The sequence below is a fragment of the Betta splendens genome, chromosome 17 (assembly GCF_900634795.4).
Source record: "Betta splendens chromosome 17, fBetSpl5.4, whole genome shotgun sequence".
NCBI lineage: Eukaryota > Metazoa > Chordata > Actinopteri > Anabantiformes > Osphronemidae > Betta > Betta splendens.
In genome coordinates this window covers 16,744,215-16,764,332 of record NC_040897.2, presented here as the reverse complement: position 1 = coordinate 16,764,332, position 20,118 = coordinate 16,744,215, and the positions used below count along the sequence as shown (strand labels likewise).

General features: G+C 41.1%; 1 long non-coding RNA gene and 3 gene segments (V, D, J or C); all 4 read left to right on the top strand.

Annotated features, from left to right (window-relative positions):
* The first annotated feature begins 7,370 nt into the window (after positions 1–7,370).
* Positions 7,371–8,332, top strand: LOC114845003 (T cell receptor alpha variable 12-3-like). The segment is given in 2 exon segments: positions 7,371–7,696; positions 7,865–8,332. Coding segments are annotated over 2 exon segments (426 nt in total).
* Positions 8,333–8,753: 421 nt separating this feature from the next.
* On the top strand, positions 8,754–10,255 carry LOC114844988 (T cell receptor alpha variable 38-2/delta variable 8-like). The segment is given in 2 exon segments: positions 8,754–8,907; positions 8,995–10,255. Coding segments are annotated over 2 exon segments (447 nt in total).
* A 1,533-nt stretch (positions 10,256–11,788) lies between these two features.
* LOC114844995 (T cell receptor alpha variable 21-like) lies at positions 11,789–13,889 on the top strand. The segment is given in 2 exon segments: positions 11,789–12,621; positions 12,805–13,889. Coding segments are annotated over 2 exon segments (444 nt in total).
* Positions 13,890–18,413: 4,524 nt separating this feature from the next.
* Positions 18,414–20,015, top strand: LOC129603253 (uncharacterized). The gene is made up of 3 exons (XR_008692988.1): positions 18,414–19,324; positions 19,512–19,583; positions 19,664–20,015. It is a non-coding gene; the product is annotated as an uncharacterized LOC129603253 (long non-coding RNA).
* Positions 20,016–20,118: the final 103 nt, after the last annotated feature.

Below are 20,118 nucleotides of genomic sequence, written 5' to 3'. Positions count from 1 at the left end.
TATAGCAGATTATAGCTCCTGAGTGGAAATAGCAGTTATGCTGTAAAAACTGTACAGAAACCTCTGGAGCAAAGACTCAACACAATACTCCACAGCATCCACCAGAGGGAGACACGGTGAGAAATTCAGGAGAATCTCACCAGAAGTGCTAAAACTCATCCAACTACATTTTTCTTCTCTGCTGAATCTTCTGCAGCTCAGTGAATTCACATCTGACTTTATATTAACTGGCTGCAGGTTTCTATCCATACGTTGTTTTTTGTCTGTAAACTTGAAACCCAGTGATTTTGTCCTTGAATTAACTTTTCTTTGTTACTTGTGTCAAACATCATTAGAACAAACTCATCACATAACTGACACAAAGTCTGCAACCACTGCGTTTAACATCAGTGACTGAACCTCAGCTACAGACCAGCAAGAGCTGATTACCTGACTCCGCCCACTGAAGTCCAGCTCAACCAATTAGCTTCTCTGTGTCTCCAGAGCAGAAATGTTGGAGGAATTCAAAGCACCATCCTCCTGATGCTGAGGAGAAGGGCTGTGCAGCAGAGAGGCTGTTGACTTGTTTCCTTCTACTGCAGTGGAAGAACATTGTTCATCTACTGTCTGTTTGGCTCCAACTGCTCCAACGACATGTTGCTTTACCTCTGTCTCTGTTTGTTTCACTTTGTAGGTGAGTTTACTACTGATCAGTGTCTCATTCAACAAAATGATGATCTGTGTATTCTTGTCCACAGAGTAACACTGTACAGTCACATTTTTACTGCAGTCTCATGGACAATGTTCATCTAATGGCTTCATTTCTCTACTTTCTCCAGGACCAACAGCAGGAGACACAATCTCTCCTGATAAAGATGAAGTCAGTGGAGGAGAAGGAGAATCTGTCACACTCAGATGTAACTATGACACATCTGATACCAATATTATCCTTCACTGGTACAAACATGATTCTGAGCTTCAGGCTCCTCAGTTTATTCTCTTGAAAGGAGCAAAGTCATGGAGAGATGCAGAATACATGCCTGATAAACGTTACTCATCCCAAACATCAGATTCATTCACTAAACTGACCATAAACAAACTAACCCTGGCAGACACAGCTCTCTACTACTGTGCTCTACAAACACAGTGATACAAAGTGTAGAAGAGGCCGTACAAAAACCGGAGCACAGACATCTGACTAGTCTTCAAAGAGCAGGGAAGTGGTGTTCAAACCACATGGATTCTGATCATTCCTGTTTTATCAGACTCTGTGGTTACAGCTGTCAATCAAACACTGTGGGAGGAGTCACATGAGCAGCAGCATCAACCACAAACCAACTGTTGATTCTGTATGAATCATTACAGAATCATCTGCACAGACTGAACCAAATGTCCCAGAGCTGCACATAAAGCTCTGATCAACATGAACAGTGTCAGTGGGCACTGCTACCAGCACCTCTGGGTTTACATGCAGTAAAAGTCATCTTAGGCAGCTGTAGCCTGGTTGAAGGCTGAGGAACAATGACATCAGTTCTTTTCTGCTGCTGATGCTTCCTCCTGATTCAGCCTCACAGAACAGTTTATTAGCGCTGCACCAAGTCCTACCCCATGACATCACCTTTACTCATTGCTTCAACCCATAATTATTTTAACCACTTATACCAAGTCAATGTTTAGTTTGTGTAATGACAAGTTTAATATACATAATTCAAATTCAATAGACATTTCAGTCTTTTCCTTTTTCTTTTGCAGTTCTAAAACAACTGTGTGTCTTTCACACTGAGTGATCCACCTTTTTGAAATCCATGATGTTTGATGAAACCCGCGTATATATGTTATCATATATACAGTACGCCTCATTCATTTTGCAATGCACTGTCCGATGGCAAAGACTCGGATTGCCCCAAACCCATCCTTCAGAGTGCAGCGGTTTCCTGCCTTCGATTTTTCCTGTTATGGCTGGAACAATTTAGCAAATTCCTTTCCACGGACGTCTCCGCACAAAGGGAACCAACCAGACCTGGAGGCAGAGTCTACCCTGAAGTACTTTCTCAACGTCAGGCCCCACTAAGACCCGGGTCCCTCGTAGATCGAAAAAACCTCCATCTTTTGAGCTCCATCTCTCACGTCGTGGACTGCGCTCAGATCTGTAACCTTTGTCCACACACCCAGTACAGACGAGACTCGGTTCCATGAGCCAACCCTTATCAAACCTTTGTCTCACCACCTATAGCAGACTTTTTACTTATTCAATTTCACTATTAAAATTTTCTAATGTTTTATCCAACTAGAAGACATTTCAGTCTCTCTCTTTTCTCTTTTTTTCCCAATAAATCACAGCATAAAGAAATCTCTCTGACCAGGCCAAGCCGATTTGGACATAATATTTACACACATCACAAAGTATTTTAGTAAAGAATTATTACAGAATGTTAATATTAATACATCACTCCCACAATGTTCTATGTAATTAATCAATGAGCCTGTTCTTGCCTCTATCTTGATTCACACATGCCTCTATATTTGTGTTTAAACACATCAATTCTATTACTGATTTTATTTTCTCATTCCTTTTATGCCATAGCTTTACACCACTTTTAGAAATACAAAATCTTTTTTTCGTTGTGCGTAATCATGAATTTTGAAATTCGACTGTCCCCTTAAATTATATCCCCCAGCTTTTTCTTTAAAAAGCTTTTGAATTTCACCAGGTAATAATTTGTTCCTGGCTTTATACACGAACACAGCAGTCTTTAGAAGTTAGAATTTTACTAACTTAGACTGTATGAAAGCTACATTGGTATGATTCCTATATCCCATCTTATTCATGATTCTCATTGCTCTTTTTGTAATATATCTAATGGTTTAAGTGTGTTTTGGTGTGTGTTTCCCCAGTTTTCAGCTCAATAGTCTAAGTATGGTAAAATCAGTGAACAATAAAGAATATGTAGCGCTTTCCAGTCCAGAATATTTCGAAACCTTGCCAATATAGATATGTTCTTGGCCATGTTGTTTCATATATATCTGATATGAGATTTCCAAGAACAGTTATAATCCATTATGACACATAGAAATTTCATTTCATATAGTCTTTCCATATTAGGTCCCCCAGTTTTCAATTGAAGTTTGTTATCTAATCTACAATTCCCAAATACCATGAATTTAGTTTTATCCAAATTCAGAGATAGTACAGTATTGTATTGTATTGTACAGTACTGTATGTTACTGTCACACCATTTCTTTACTTTCTCAATTTCCTGTGAAACCAGTCCAGAGAGTTGCCATTCCTGTAATGCCATATCTTTCTAACTTCTTACCGCCTTTTTTAGGTAAATAAATATTCCTATCGTGTATTTCTTCTCATCCATAGCAGTTGTAATGTCCTCCATCTCGTCGGTAATGGCCAATGATGTTGATCTGTTCGACTATATAATTTGTGAAGTTGTGCTTGTCATCCGATTTATACAGTGGATTAACTTTTGCTGTGTTCATTCTACTGGGGAACTGCTGTTAAAGATATTGTCACGGCGCTCTAGGTAGCGGACCCACATGCAACAGCGGAGACAAGACTGGGTGGGGAAATCCCTTTACTGGCTCTCGTGGTCAGGCAGGCAAGGGTCGGTACACAAAGACGGCGTTACAGTACAGGCAGGGATTAGACAGTCGATGGTCAAGAGACAGGCTGGGGTCAAACTTACGACAGGACAGGATCAAAGGCAAGGCAACAGGCAAGGTCAGGAGAAGCAGGGTCATCCACAGATCAGGATACAAGATATAACGCTGGACTGATGGCTAGTACACACAGACAATCTGGCAACTGGGCAGGGCTAGAGCTGGTGCTTAAATGCGGAGTGATGATGACTAGATGGGTAGCAGGTGAGTTGATTAGAACCGGAAGTAAAGCTGGCTGAAACTAACAATGAATGAGACAGGAAGTGGCAAGAACATAAAACCGGAAATAACATAAAACAGTGATGTAATGACTGAGTCCATGACAGATATGAGTTAGTGGTTTGCATATCCCCTCAATTACCCACTTAACTGTTATGGTGATACCATCACTATTAGAAGATACCTTGATACCACATTTGTTCACTCTCTCTATAATTTCCTTTTCAGCAATAGGTTTCAAAAACATAGAACTCATGCTCCTTTCAATTATATTATTATTTATGGAATCATATGTTTTGTCTGTACCAATGTTTTTTGCTAAACCAGGACCACTATTCACAAAGAATTTATTAACCTGTCTACTACTTCCTCCATTTTACAGGGTGGGCCATTTATATGGATACACTTTAATAAAATGGGAATGGTTGGTGATATTAACGTCCTGTTTGTGGCACAATAGTATATGTGAGGGAGAAAACTTTTCAAGATGGGCGGTGACCACGGTGGCCATTTTGAAGTCGGCAATTTTGGATCCAATTTTTGTTTTTTTCAACAGGAAGAGGGTCATGTGACTGTGCCTCGGGGTACTGGTCTTAGGTTGTGGGTCCACGTTCCGAGGTCGGGTCTCCCTTAGCTCCGGCATCAGCTCCTTTCTCTTCTTCTTCACCTTCGCCTCCGTGTAGTCATTTATGTAGATGTTAGATTCTTTAAGTTTCTTCGCTTGTTGCAGTATGTGTGCCTTATGTTTCTCTTTCATCATCTTTACCAACACCGCCCTCGTTTCACAATCTGGTGTTTCCCTACTCTGTGAGCCGCTCCATCTCAATATCATGTTGAATTTGCAATTTATCCTTCAGTATTTCCTTCACCTTACACTCCGCTTCCGTCCAGCTTTCTCCAGCTGGCTCCTTAATTTCTTGTGGACTGTGCTTCCAAGTACTCTATTTTATCTGTTATTGTTAACAGACTCTTACAAGTATTGTAAACATCAGCCCTCATTTCCTTACTTTGTTCTTTCTGTTCTCCCATGGCTGGTTTGATTTGATCCTCATCTTGCTGGGTAAACTGCATATTTGTTTTTAATTCCAACACTTCTCTGGTCAGGTCGTCCAGTCTATTATTATTTGACTCCATGAATGGTTGCACAAAGCCTTCAAAATCTTGTTTCTCTCTGACCTGAGATTAAAATTCCTGATATAAACATTTTGTAAACTTGTCCAACTAACTCTGCTATTGTAGGATGTATCCAGGGTAGTGATGTCACTGAGTATCAGGTATTAGTAATATTCTATGAGTCTGTGGGTCCAGTGTTGATCAGGAGGACTGGTTCTGTTCTGGGCCGGAGATCCTTCGTACCGGTGCCATCAGCCTGTACAACTCCTATCTCTGTAAGGGTTGATCTTCATCCTGTCACAAACCGACGATGGAGGAAGGACCCGAATGCACAGCGTTGGCCTGATTATGATAAGGCAGGCAAAGATCATACACGTGCTGGTTGCAATCAGAATCCGACAATGAGCAGGCAGAAGCGAGGTCAAGGTACAGTACAGGCGTTGGTCAACTTACGGCACTGGATTGTCATAGGCAAAGCGAGAGCAGGGTCGATGGCGAAGCAAGGTCAAAACACAAGGCACGAGTACAAAAAAGGCTGGAATGCTAGTGAGTAATCAACGTAGACAATCTGGCAGGGAACTACGGCTGGAGGTGTTGCTTAAATACTAAATGATTAATGGCTGATGAAACACAGGTGAGGTTAACAAGAAACGGAAGTGAAGCTGGATAACTGGATATGAATGCCAGACAGGAAGTACTACAAAATAAAACCGGACATGACTAGTTAACGTGACTAAGAAACATGAATCATGACACATCCATGCAATAACATGTATAATTAAACTTTAACTAGTAATTAGATGTGAGTGTGTGTGTGTAGATGTGTTAGCATTCTTATCTTTTTTTTCTTTGTGTACCTCCAACCGTGACAGCGATCAAAGTGTGCAAAATAATTCCCCTCTGGGAATAATAAAGTTTTTTGAATCTTGAATCTTGAATCTTGAACAGCTATTTGCTGTCTGAATCTGGAGGTAGTGGAACAAAGAGAAGTGAAAACACACACATGAAAGGAGACAGATTCAGGGAGGAGCTGAGCTGTGACTGAATGTAGAAGAGAGACAAATGTCTCCATTCAACACTGTTTGATACACAGTCAGTGATCATCATTCATCACGCTGGAGCACGCTCTGGAGCAAAGACAACACAATGCTCCACAGCATCCACCAGAGGGACACGTCATCCAGTAGGAGCTGCACGACCTCTGCACTGTTCAACCACTGTGTCAGTCATAACTGCTGCACTGAACAGAACAATTCTCAGACTGAATGTTGAACATCAGCCTCTTTCTCCTCTTGACTTCAACCTTGTTGTAGAGATGGATCATTGGCTGTGGATTATTCTGGCTGCTCTTTGCTACGGTGAAACAGAAACTAACAAGAGTTGATTGTTCTATGTAAAGTCATGAAGTGAGTCCTGAGCATAAACAGGTTTGATTGTTACATTTGACATGTTTGTGTCTCAGTAAGTGATTAAACCCACTGATTGTTCTCCTTTAATCATCTTTATTGATCGTCTCTTCCTCTGCATGTTCGGTTCTTCCCCAGAGTGTAAAGGAGAAGACAGAGTGATCCAGACAACAGGAGACGTCACTGCTACTGAAGGAGACGCTCTTACGCTCAACTGTACATTTGAGACCAGTGACCCAATGCCGTATTTGTTCTGGTACAAACAAGAAGTACACGATTCTCCAAAGTACTTGTTGAAGTGTTTCTCAAAATCAGTGGACAACGCCCCAGAGTTTCCAAAAGAAAGATTTGATGCTGCAATTGAAGGGACATCAGTTCCTCTGAAGATCCAGAAGCTTCAAGTGTCTGACTCTGCTGTGTACTACTGTGCTCTGAGGCCCACAGTGACAGGAAACACCTCAACTCTGTACAAAAACCTCTGGAGCAAAGACAACACAATGCTCCACAGCATCCACCAGAGGGAGACACTGTGAGAAACTTAAGGAGTTTCACACTAGAAATGCTTGAACAACTATGAAACTCATCTAATACACCTGTTTCTTGTTAGGGATATGAAAGGAGCATGATAACTGGGATTATAGCCTCTGAGTGGAGATAATCATGCAATAATTTAGGTTCACAAATTCAGACCAGAAACATCCAAACAACTAAAGCAAGAATGATCTAACTGCATTCTTTTTCTTCAGCTTTCTTTCTGCAGCTCAGTGGATCCACATCTGACATTATACATCTGGCAAGACAGAGACATACAACCATTCACACACACACTCACACCTACGGCTAATGGAGAGAGCCAATCAACCTAATGCACGTCTTTGGACTGTGGGAGGAACCCGGAGAGAACCCACGCAAACACGGGGTTCTCTCACCTCCAGGAATCGAACCCAGAGGGTTCGTGAGGCGGCGGTGCTGCCCACTGCAACACCGTGCCGCCCACTGTCTGCAACCACTCCGTTAACATCAGTGAATGAACCTCAGCTACAGACCAGCAAGAGCTGATTACCTGACTCCGCCCACTGAAGTCCAGCTCAACCAATGAGCTTCTCTGTGTCTCCAGAGCAGAAATGTTGGAGGAAGTCAAAGCACAATCCTCCTGATGCTGAGGAGAAGGGCTGTGCAGCAGAGAGGCTGTTGACTTGTTTCCTTCTACTGCAGTGGAAGAACATTGTTCATCTACTGTCTGTTTGGCTCCAACTGCTCCAACGACATGTTGCTTTACCTCTGTCTCTGTTTGTTTCACTTTACAGGTGAGTTTACACCAAACCAGTAACTTGTTGGTCAATATATTTGATGTTATATCGCTCATATAATGTTTATTCATGGACCATGTGAGACCAAGTGAAGAGCATCAGTCCAGTCGTCTGGTGGTGGAGTCTCTAATAAACTATCTGACATTAATCTCACTTTTTTCGCAGCCATTGGCTCCATGAACAGTATAAATCCAGAAAAAGCTGAAGCCGTTGTGACAGAAGGAGGAAACATCAACCTGACCTGTACATATAGTGGTTCTATCTACAACATCCAGTGGTACCGGCAACACCACAGATCCAGACCAGAGTTCCTGCTCTACATCACAGAGGGAGGATTAATTCATCCAACTGGTTCTGTTTTCCCAGCTCACATCAATAAAACAGAGAAACGTGTGGATCTGGAGATCTCCTCTGCTGCAGTGTCTGACTCTGCTGTGTACTACTGTGCTCTGAGGCCCACAGTGACAGGAAACACCTCAACTCTGTACAAAAACCTCTGGAGCAAAGACAACACAATGCTCCACAGCATCCACCAGAGGGAGACACTGTGATAAACTGATGGTTTGGGATCAACTAGATTGAGACTGAGATATTTTCCCTTGACTCACGAGTGTCAAGAATCGTTGACCAGAGAAGAAAAGAAAAAAGAAACCAGAGAAGCTTATTGTTGCTCAAGATGCTCTCCCTATTAGCTCTTCGTCAGCATATTTAGTCTCGTAGTGTAACTTTATGAGTCATTTATTCCTTTTGACAGGGCTGGCCAGAAATAAGACATTATTAAACTGAGAGAATGGATCCTGACCACTGTGAGTGGGCCCCAGGCTGGGTTTTGGACATGCCTGAGTTCAACTATGGAAACCTTGGTTTTACTCATGTCCAAGGAAGGTGAGAGCTGTGTTGGATTTAGTAAAGGCGGGTTGTAATTTAGTGTTGAACTGTCTGTTAGTGAACAAAGTCAATGTGCACCAGCTTAAAGCTCTAATGGTACAGGACAAGCAGTACCAGGAAAGAACAGAGGTACAAACTCTGAGTGCGTAGACGTCAGTAGGGGGAGTATCGCAGGGCTGTGAATGAGCCTCATCACTGATCACGTTCCTCCTTCTTAACCCAGAGGTCACAGCTGAGCTCTTCCTGCTGTAGCTCACACTTCAACCCTGCAGATACGATGCCTGTCTTCATGTCAGTGCTGCTGGCTGCCATGTGCCTTGGTATGAACACACTGTGTTTCTGTCATATCCACATGATTCTGACATGATTCTCTAACAGCGAACACAAAGCTTGTTGATGTTTTGCAGAATGCAGGGCACAAATAGACAATGTGCTGCAACCAAGAAGACACGTGACTGCTACTGAGGGACAGGCAGTAACACTGGACTGCTTCTATAACAGCAGTTCATCCAATGACTATCTGTACTGGTACAAACAGGATGGAAGCAACGGACCAAGATTCATCATGAGCAACTTTAGGATTGGCGAAGGAAGAACAGAGGACGAATTTAAGGAAAGATTTTCATCCATACTGAATTCAACCATTAGATCGGTTCCTCTGAAGATCCAGAAGCTTCAAGTGTCTGACTCTGCTGTGTACTACTGTGCTCTGCAGCCCACAGTGACAGGAAACACCTCAACTCTGTACAGAAACCTCTGGAGCAAAGACAACACAATGCTCCACAGCATCCACCAGAGGGAGACACTGTGATAAACTTTAGGAGTTCAGACGAGAAATGCTCAAACAACTAAAACGAGACTCATTCTGTTAAGGTCTGCCTGAAAATGGCAGGACATGTTGAAAATAAAGTTATGTATCCAATTACAGAAACTGGCAAAAATGTTTAATAAAAGATCAAAACAACCAAAAACACTCCCATACACAAAAGACTAAAACACGGAGAACTTGGAGAAAAAAATACTATTGGCAAGAAACCTTGGCTCACAGGACTAGATGAGAAAATGGAACTAAATAGTCGGCATGGCACGTTTGACATGGACGACAACAACTGACAGGAAACTCATCCAACAACATTTTTTCCTTCTTTGATTATTATTTTTTAAATCAGAATGTAATTCAACTCAACATTTCAGTCATATGTATTTCTGTTTGTCTCAAAGGACAAACTGAAATGTTCAGTATCATAATAATACCACTACCTAGGACTTACTGCCATTGTTATGAAGTCAACACCTCCCTCTACAACTGGATTTTAGACTTCCTCACCAGCAGAACTCATCATGAGAGATCAGGCCACAACCACTCCACCAGCATTACCTTCAACACTGGTGTACCACAGGGCTGTGTACTCAGCCCATTCTTCTACTTACTCTTCATCCACAACTGCAAAGTTGTACATGGTTTCAACTACACCCTCAAGTTTGCAGACTACACTGCTGTGATTGGCCTCATAAGGGACAACAATGAGAACAATGAAATGGACAAACTCAATCCACCACTACATTAAAGTTTAAACGGATACATTTTAATTTATTACAAGTGGTGACATAATATTATCAGCAAGGAAGAAAAAACAGAGCAGTGGTGAGAGGTCACCTAGTCTCTGCAGGAGGAGAGAAGCCTGTGAAGCCTGAGAACCCCAACATCCCAGACAAGTCATCCATCGGTCCATGGGGCTCTGCCCCTCTAAGGCTGAGGCACGAGTTAATGGACCCTGATCCTACGTCAGCTAGAGATCTGGTTTCGTTCTAACTTCTGGCCTGATACCAGTGGTCAACAATAAGTGTTTATTTAAAAGTAAATGTCTGTTTCCTTGGATCTATCACAGACATTCCTTAGACAATGCCTCTGCCAAAATACAAGGGTTATGGAACAGACAACCTGTTTGCAACCTGTTACCAGTTCTATAACCAGAACAAATTGTTGATTCGGCAGACACAGCGTACTTATAATATATGATATGATACGTAAATATACTACAAGCGCTTACAAGAAGGAGTCACAGCACTTAGTGCCATCCAGCACATCTAAAGGAGCTCCAAACAGAGGCACAAGACCCCAATCGATCAACATGATGGCAGTGGAACATGTCTCCAACATCAACCCATAACTCATTAAACGTGTCCTGGATTACTGACAAATCCATCTCTACAGAGGACAATGAAAATGAATCACCTGTCTTCAGCCATTCTGGTGAACTTCTACCGCAGTGGGATAGAGAGCGTCTTCACCACTAGTACAACAGTTTGTTTTGGGAACTGTAGTGTTGCTGAGCACAAGGCACTGCAGCGGGTTGGCACTTTGTACAATGTTGATGATGTCATTTGTACAGCTTCAATCACTCGAGTAAAAACAGAGCAATGAAAGAGGAGGAGCTGAATATGAAAGTCTTCATGTAGTAAGTGAAGAGCTGCCGTCTTCTCTATAGTTGATTCACTACAGGTGAAAATAATGTCACTGCTTTTCTTGGGGATGATGATCGTCTCTTTCCAAACTGGTGAGTGATCAACACAAGTGGAAAATGAGATGGAAGACGTTTAACAAGTGGAGTTTCCCTCAGTTTTCTACACCTTCTGATACTAAATACACATTTCATGAGCTCAACACTCAGACAACAGATGTTGAGCTGAACTATGTGTTTGTTTTCTGCAGGATCCTGTGAGGATTTACTGAAACCATTTAAAGATGTGATGACAACTTTGGAAGGAGACGCTGTGACTCTGTCCTGTAAATATTCAGCCTCTGTGGAGCACCTGTTCTGGTACCAGCAGAAGTCTAGTTCATCTCCACAACTTCTGATGGCAGAATATTCAGAAGAAACAGAAAAGTTGTCTTTTAGACACAACAAAACAACAAAGGAGTTTCATCTGGAGATCTCCTCTGCTGCAGTGTCTGACTCTGCTGTGTACTACTGTGCTCTGAGGCCCACAGTGACAGGAAACACCTCAACTCTGTACAAAAACCTCTGGAGCAAAGACAACACAATGCTCCACAGCATCCACCAGAGGGAGACACTGTCATAAACTGATGTTTCGGGATGGAACTTTTATTTTTTTTTTTTTCACTTATGAGAAACAAACAAAATTCCATTTCCAACACTTTAATTTCAAATAGTTCACTCTCAGTTTTTCTACATCTCTGTATTTCAAACTAAATTTAAAACGACGGCAACATGAGCAAACAATAAATAAAACATTATCTACTAACTGTCAGTGTTAAAACAATGTATTTTAAACCAATCAGACCTATGGAAATAACGTATTTTAACCATTTGCTACAACCAAAGTTGGTTAATGAGTCTGGAAGAAGCCGTGGGTCTTCACAAATTGAGATAGAATGCTTAATTAATTAAAATGTATTAATCTAATTAATATATGCTATATTTATCACATATTAGGATAATATTATTATTATCATCATTATTACAGTACAGGACAAGGTTCTGTGGACGCATGGGTGTATTATTAAACGATCTGGAACATCTGCAACATGTGGAGTCAAATGTCGGCTGATGTTGCAAAGGTGTTTGTTGTTTCAGGGCGAAATGCTGTAAATGAGGGAAACTCAGATCCTGAAGGAGAATGTTACTGTAGCTCATCAACAAAATGAACACAGACATCACAGTACAAAGCAAAACGACTGAGTCTGGACACAAACTATCAATGTGTGTAAAGTTCAGGGAGTAATTATTTTATCACTTCAGGGACTTTAGTATTAAGCTTTTGTGTTGAATCTATTTTGTGTTGCCATGGTTTTGATGTTAGATTCAGTTTGAAGACACTCGGACACAAAAAGCAGAAATCAGGAGGGGTCCAGTGTTTCTCACAGCAACGTACGAGGCTCCTCCTACTGACTGCACATGTGGCTGCTTCACAGCTGGATTGCAGCTGTGATCATCAGACCCACAACAACAGTGTGTCACCTCTGAACATGGACACACTCGCTGCACTTCTGTTCGTTTCAGCTCTCGTAGGTACGTATGTTGTTAAAAACCCTGAAACTGAACATTTTCTAAACTTCACACATTTAATGTAAATTGTCTAGACTTAAGTTCAGACTGGAACATTTTAAATATGCACAATTACATGTCAGCACTTATTTTTACAGACTAAACTGTTAATGAACATGTAAATGTGACCTGTTGCTTCCTCACTAGGTAACAGCTTGGAAGATGATATTACTGCCATCAGAACTGAAGTGTTTTCATCAGAGGGTCGAAGCGTTACTCTCTCCTGTAAATACTCAGTTAAAGCTGATAATCTCCAGTGGTACCGACAGGATGCTGGATCAGCTCCTCAGTATCTACTCCTGATCACTGATACGAAACAGCCTGAAGTGATTCACGCAAAGCCCTCAAACCCTCGACTGACTGCTAAACTGAACGACCAGAGAAATCAAGTGGATCTGGAGATCTCCTCTGCTGCAGTGTCTGACTCTGCTGTGTACTACTGTGCTCTGAGGCCCACAGTGACAGGAAACACCTCAACTCTGTACAAAAACCTCTGGAGCAAAGACAACACAATGCTCCACAGCATCCACCAGAGGGAGACACTGTGAGAAACTTTAGGAGTTTCAGACCAGAAATGCTTGAACAACTATGAAACTCATCTAATACATCTGTGTCTTGTTGGGGATATGAAAGGAGCATGATAACTGGGATTATAGCTCCTGAGTGGTAATAGTTATGCTATAATAACAATTAGGTTCACAAACGCTGGTTCCCCAATGTTCTTGTTCTTCTTTGTTTTTTGTTCTTGCTGTTATTTGTCCTCAGAGATATTTTGAACACACTCATCTGTGGAGTTTGGTTTCAATCACTCATCTACTGATGAACTTTATTTGTTATGATGCAAGTTTAACGTGTTCATCATTCTATCAAGAGTGTTTCCTTGATCAATACTCTAAGTCCTCTGTTGTAAATATACTGCATTTTAATCATTGAAACATTTTTTTGCTGAAGACTCGTTAGCTGTGACTTTTTTTTTCAGACACTTTCTCCTTCTGCTCTGCAATAAAAGTGACTACCTGTGTGTCCAGAACTGTAACATCTTTATCTGATGTGCTTGGTGCAAGAAATATTTTCCCATGTACTGTGATTATGCACCGGCCCAGGGTGGAAACCATTCATATAACGAAGCTGTACTTCCTTCCCTCTTTGAGTGAGAGGAAGTTGCCTGTGCTGTAAACTGCTCACTCCTGCGCAAGTAAAAATCCTGAAGAAGGTCTCACTTGTTTGTGTCTCTTTTATTTAAGGTATAACTACAGAGGGGGATTCAATTTCAACATCCTCTGTCATTTTTTAGTCATTCAGTAACTTCTTCTGATAATGTCGGTTTTACTACATCACACATCCTGTGACGCTTTATTAAAATCTTCCTGTCTCGTCACGTGGTTCCTACTGTTTAGAACAAGCTGTTTCCTGGTGTTTCAGGACGTTCTGCAGCTCAGTGAACCACAATTTGATGCTATATTGTCTGGTTGCAGGTTTTTATAAACTTGTCCTGTAGAAATCTGGACACTAAGACAGTTCAATCCACTTCCAGGTGTTATTATATATATTATATTATTTGTTAAGTCCTGTTTTCGTCTGCCATGTTCATGTTTTACTTCAGTCTCAGCTGTAGTTCATCAGTAGCTGTTTCCATTCACCTGTGCCAGATTGTCTGCACTGTCAAACATCATTACAACAAACTCATCACATAACTGACACAAAGTCTGCAACCACTCCGTTTAACATCAGTGACTGAACCTCAGCTACAGACCAGCAAGAGCTGATTACCTGACTCCGCCCACTGAAGTCCAGCTCAACCAATGAGCTTCTCTGTGTCTCCAGAGCAGAAATGTTGGAGGAAGTCAAAGCACAATCCTCCTGATGCTGAGGAGAAGGGCTGTGCAGCAGAGAGGCTGTTGACTTGTTTCCTTCTACTGCAGTGGAAGAACATTGTTCATCTACTGTCTGTTTGGCTCCAACTGCTCCAACGACATGTTGCTTTACCTCTGTCTCTGTTTGTTTCACTTTACAGGTGAGTTTACTACTGATCATGTCTCATTTAACACAATGTTGATCTGTGGATTCTTGTCCACAGAGTAACACTGTACAGTCACATTTTACTGCAGACTCATCTCAGTCTCATGGATCATGTTCATCTAATGGCTTCATTTCTCTACTTTCTTCAGGACCAACAGCGGGAGACACAATCTCTCCTGCAGTAGATGAAGTCAGTGGAAGAGAAGGAGAATCTGTCACACTCAGATGTAACTATGACGCATCTGCAAGTGGTGTTCACCTCCACTGGTACAAACATGATTCTGAGCTTCAAGCTCCTCAATTTATTCTATGGAAAGGAGCAAAGTCAAGGAGAGATGAAGAATACATCCCTGATGAACGTTACTCATCCCAAACATCAGATTCATTCACTAAACTGACCATAAACAAACTAACCCTGGCAGACACAGCTCTCTACTACTGTGCTCTAGAAACACAGTGATACAAAGTGTAGAAGAGGCCGTACAAAAACCTGAGCACAGACATCTGACTAGTCTTCAAAGAGCAGGGAAGTGGTGTTCAAACCACATGGATTCTGATCATTCCTGTTTTATCAGACTCTGTGGTTACAGCTGTCAATCAAACACTGTGGGAGGAGTCACATGAGCAGCAGCATCAACCACAAACCAACTGTTGATTCTGTATGAATCATTACAGAATCATCTGAACAGACTGAACCAAATGTCCCAGAGCTGCACATAAAGCTCTGATCAACATGAACAGTGTCAGTGGGCACTGCTACCAGCACCTCTGGGTTTACATGCAGTAAAAGTCATCTTAGGCAGCTGTAGCCTGGTTGAAGGCTGAGGAACAATGACATCAGTTCTTTTCTGCTGCTGATGCTTCCTCCTGATTCAGCCTCACAGAACAGTTTATTAGCGCTGCATCAAGTCCTACCCCATGACATCACCTTTAATCATTGCTTCAACCCATAATTATTTTAACCACTTATACCAATTCAATGTTTAGTTTGTGTTTAATGACAAGTTTTATATACATAATTCAAATTCAACAGACATTTCAGTCTCTTCCTTTTTCTTTTGCAGTTTTAAAACAACTGTGTGTCTTTCACACTGACTGATCCACCTTTTTAAAATCCATGATGTTTGATGAAACCCGCGTATATATGTTATCATATATACAGTACGCCTCATTCATTTTGAATGCACTGTTCGCTGGCAAAGACTCGGATTGCCCCAAACCCATCCTTCAGAGTGCAGCGGTTTCCTGCCTTCGATTTTTCCTGTTATGGCTGGAACAATTTAGCAAATTCCTTTCCACGGACGTCTCCGCACAAAGGGAACCAACCAGACCTGTAGGCAGAGTCTACCCTGAAGTACTTTCTCAACGTCATGCCCCACTAAGACCCGGGTCCCTCGTAGATCGAAAAAAGCTCCATCTTTTAAGCTCCATCTCTCACGGTGTGGACTGCGCTCAGATCTGTGACCTCGGTTCCATGAGCCAACCCTTATCAAACCATTGTCTCACCACCTATAGCAAACTTTTGACTTTTCAATTTCAACAATTTCACTATTAACATTTTCTAATTTTTTATTCAACTAGAAGAAATTTCAGTCTCTCTCTTTTCTCTTTTTTTCCCAATAAATCACAGCATAAAGAAATCTCTCTGACCAGGCCAAGCCGATTTGGACACAATATTTACACACATCACAAAGTATTTTAGTAAAGAATTATTACAGAATGGTAATATTGATACACCACTCCCATAATGTTCTATCCAATTAATCAATGAGCTTGTTCTTGCCTCTATCTTGATTCACACATGCCTTTATATTTGTGTTTAAACACATCAATTCTATTACTGATTTTTTTTCTCATTCAATTTATGCCATAGCTTTACTCCACTTATAGAAAAATCTTTTTTTTGTTGTGCGTTAAGCATGAATTGTGAAATTTGACTGTCCCCTTAAATTATATCCCCCAGTTTTTTCTTTAAATAGTTTTTGAATTTCAACAGGTAATAATTTGTTCCTGGCTTTATACATGAACACAGCAGTCTTGTATTCCACTAGACCAAAGAATTTTACTAACTTAGACTGTATGAAAGCTACATTGGTATGATTCCTATATCCCATCTTATGCACAATTCTAATCGCTCTTTTTTCTAATATATCTAATGGTTCAAGTGTGTTTTGGTGTGTGTTTTCCCAGTTTTCAGCTCAATAGTCTAAATATGGTAAAATCAATAAACAATAGAGAATATGTAGCGCTTTCCAGTCCAGAATATTTCGAACACTTGCCAATATAGATATGTTCTTGGCCATGTTGTTTCATATATATCTAATATGAGATTTCCAAGAACAGTTATGCTCCATTATGACAACTAGAAATTTCATTTCATATAGTCTTTCCATATTAGGTCTCCTAGTTTTCAATTGAAGTTTGTTATCTAGTCTATGATTCCCAAATACCATGAATTTAGTTTTATCCAAGTTCAGAGATAGTACAGTATTGTATTGTATTGCACAGTTCTGTATGTTACTGTCACACCATTTCTTTACCTTCTCAAGTTCCTGTGAAATTAGTCCAGAGAGTTGCTGTAAGTTTTTACCCGATGCCCATATACTGTAGAAGTGTCATCAGCAATTAAAACTGATTTCACTAATTCAGAGGCACTACACACATAATGTCTAAGTCACTTGATAGATATTCACCCAACATCACAAATCTGTGCCACATAACTTCTGATCCATTTTAGAGCCATTCCTGTAATGCTATATCTTTCTAACTTCTTACTGCCTTTTTTAGGTAAATAAATATTCCCATCGTGTATTTCTTCTCATCCATAGCAGTTGTAATGTCCTCCATCATGTTGGTAATGGCCAATGATGCTAATCTGTTCGACTATATAATTTGTGAAGTTTTGCTTGTCATCCGATTTATACAGTGGATTAACTTTTGCTGTTTTTATTCTACTGGGGAACTGCCCGATTCAAAATCACCTGTTAAAGATATGAGTTAGTGGTTTGCATATCCCCTCAATTACCCACTTAACTGTTATGGTGATACCATCACTATTAGTAGATACCTTGTTACCACATTTATTCACTATCTCTATAATTTCCTTTTCAGCTAAAGGTTTCAAAAACATAAACATCATGCTCCTTTCAATTGTATTATTATTTATGGAATCATATGTTTTGTCTGTATCAATGTTTTTATCAGGCTTAGGCAGAGATCGGACCCACATGCACAGCGTGAAGACAACAGATCGATGGTAAAACCAAGGTTTAATGCAATAATCATAGTCACAAACAGTCCAAGTCATACACAGGCAGGCACAGGATTGAGGTACAGACGGAGCAGACTAATCAGGTCCAGTAACAGGCAGGGTTCAGCAACAGAGTAAACGAGGCTATAGTACCATTCGGGATCAGGCAGAAATCGGCGGTCAGGAATACGGAACAGGATCAATGACGAGGTAAGCTGAACTGAGAACTGCTGGAACGTTACGACTTGCATACAACGATCTGGCAAATTACTGAGGTGACTGGTGGTGGTTAAGTACCCAGGTGAGTGATGATTAATACGAGACAGGTGCGTGTAATGATAAACGGAAGTAATGCTAGCGCTAACAGGATGAGGCTGGAAACCGGAACTGCTACACAATAAAACAGGAAATGATCTCAAAACCTGACCGTTTTTGGCTAAACCAGGACCAATATTCACAAAGAATTTATTAAACTTGTCTACTACTTCCTCCATTTTACAGGGTGGGCCATTTAAATGGATACACCTTAATAAAATGGGAATGGTTGGTGATATGTTGTGGAAAAAAAATACCAAGAAAGCTTCTGACGACTCAATGAAAAGAAGAATTCAAAAAGCTGTCTCTTGTCACAGTCTCTGGTCCTGCTCCTTGTTCTATTTTGAGTTCTTCATTTTCGGTATTGTCTGGTTTTATTCTAGGGTTTTATTTTGTAAGGACTTAGTTTGTCATCCATGTCGTCATGTTTTGGTTCCAGTTTTCATTTCCTGTTTTATTTTGGTAGTACTCCCGGTTGCTGTTTCTGTTCTAGCCTTACTTCCGGTTTACGTCATGTCACAGCTATTCCCTGCTTCACCCGGTCATTATCCACACCTGCACGTCATCAGTAATCAGTTCACCTTGCATTTAAGCACCACCTCTCACCCCAGTACCTTGCCAGATTGTTTAGTTCGTGTTCGCGTGCGTTCACCGTCATCCTGCGTTTTTGTTCTTGTCTCGACCCGTGTTTCCGATCTTGTTTTGCCTACCGTTACCGAGCCTTGCCTGATCCCTGCCTGCTTCGTCTGCTGAACTTATCTGGTAATGACCCTGCCTGTCTTATGATTACGATTCTGCCTGATCCTGATCGGTACTGCTATCTCTGCCAACACGGTAAACGAATCCGGTCTGTCCACTAGAGATGTCGAAATCGAAGCCTCACGAATCATTGAACAACTATGACGCAGTTGGGCTGAAATCGACACATTACTCGACACCATTTGACACAGTCAGAACAGCGACATGTGCTAGTTGTGTGTGAGAACTGCATCAGAGCAGACTGACATCAAACCCTCGCTGATACGTGGTTGTTCAGGATCACAGTCCATGTTTTATTGTCAAATAAAAGTTATTTAATCAAAGGTGTGTAATTGTGTTTCTCTGTGGATAATAATATATCATTAGCCTTGATTTGGTGAATATTTTTGATAGTTAGATGTTATTAAAGCTGTATTTGGTGCTTCTGCAACTCTGTTTATTACTACATTAAGGAGACATGTTTGTCATTTAGTTAAGTCAAAGACTTTTATTTTATTTTATTTTTCCACAGAACATGACTTTAATCACATTCTCACCGCCTCTCCAGCTTTGGAGAAGAGCCGCTGATGTCTGACTAATATAGGTTGTAGTCTTTAATTACATTTTGAACTTGTCATAAATACATTGCAGATATCTGTAACTTGAAACCTGTATATCTTATAGATCATCCATCATCTTATAGATCATCTCCGGTCCGCTTGTCTGACATATTGAAACAACCATCCGTTCAAACTGCAGATAAGCCGCTCGGCAGTCACGTGAAGTATCGACGCCTCTCGCTCTCATTGGTCACGTGATTTGGAACGCGCTCGAGATTCTGCTTGACGACACTTCCGCTTCAGAAGATCGAGTCGAGTGGGAGGTCTCGAGTTGGACATCTCTACTGTCCACGGAACTGAGCCTGCCCGAACCCTTGCATTGAGCCTGTCTGCTTACCTGTGTATGACCCTGCCTGATCCTGACTCTGAGTTTTGGAATAAAATCCTTTTGTTATTCATATCCCTGCCTGTCCGTGCCGTGCATGTGGGTCCGCCGCCTTTGACGTTCTGACATCTCTTAGTTTTCGACTTATTTCTGCATATGTATGTAGAAAAATTAAAAAAGAATGGGTAAAAGAA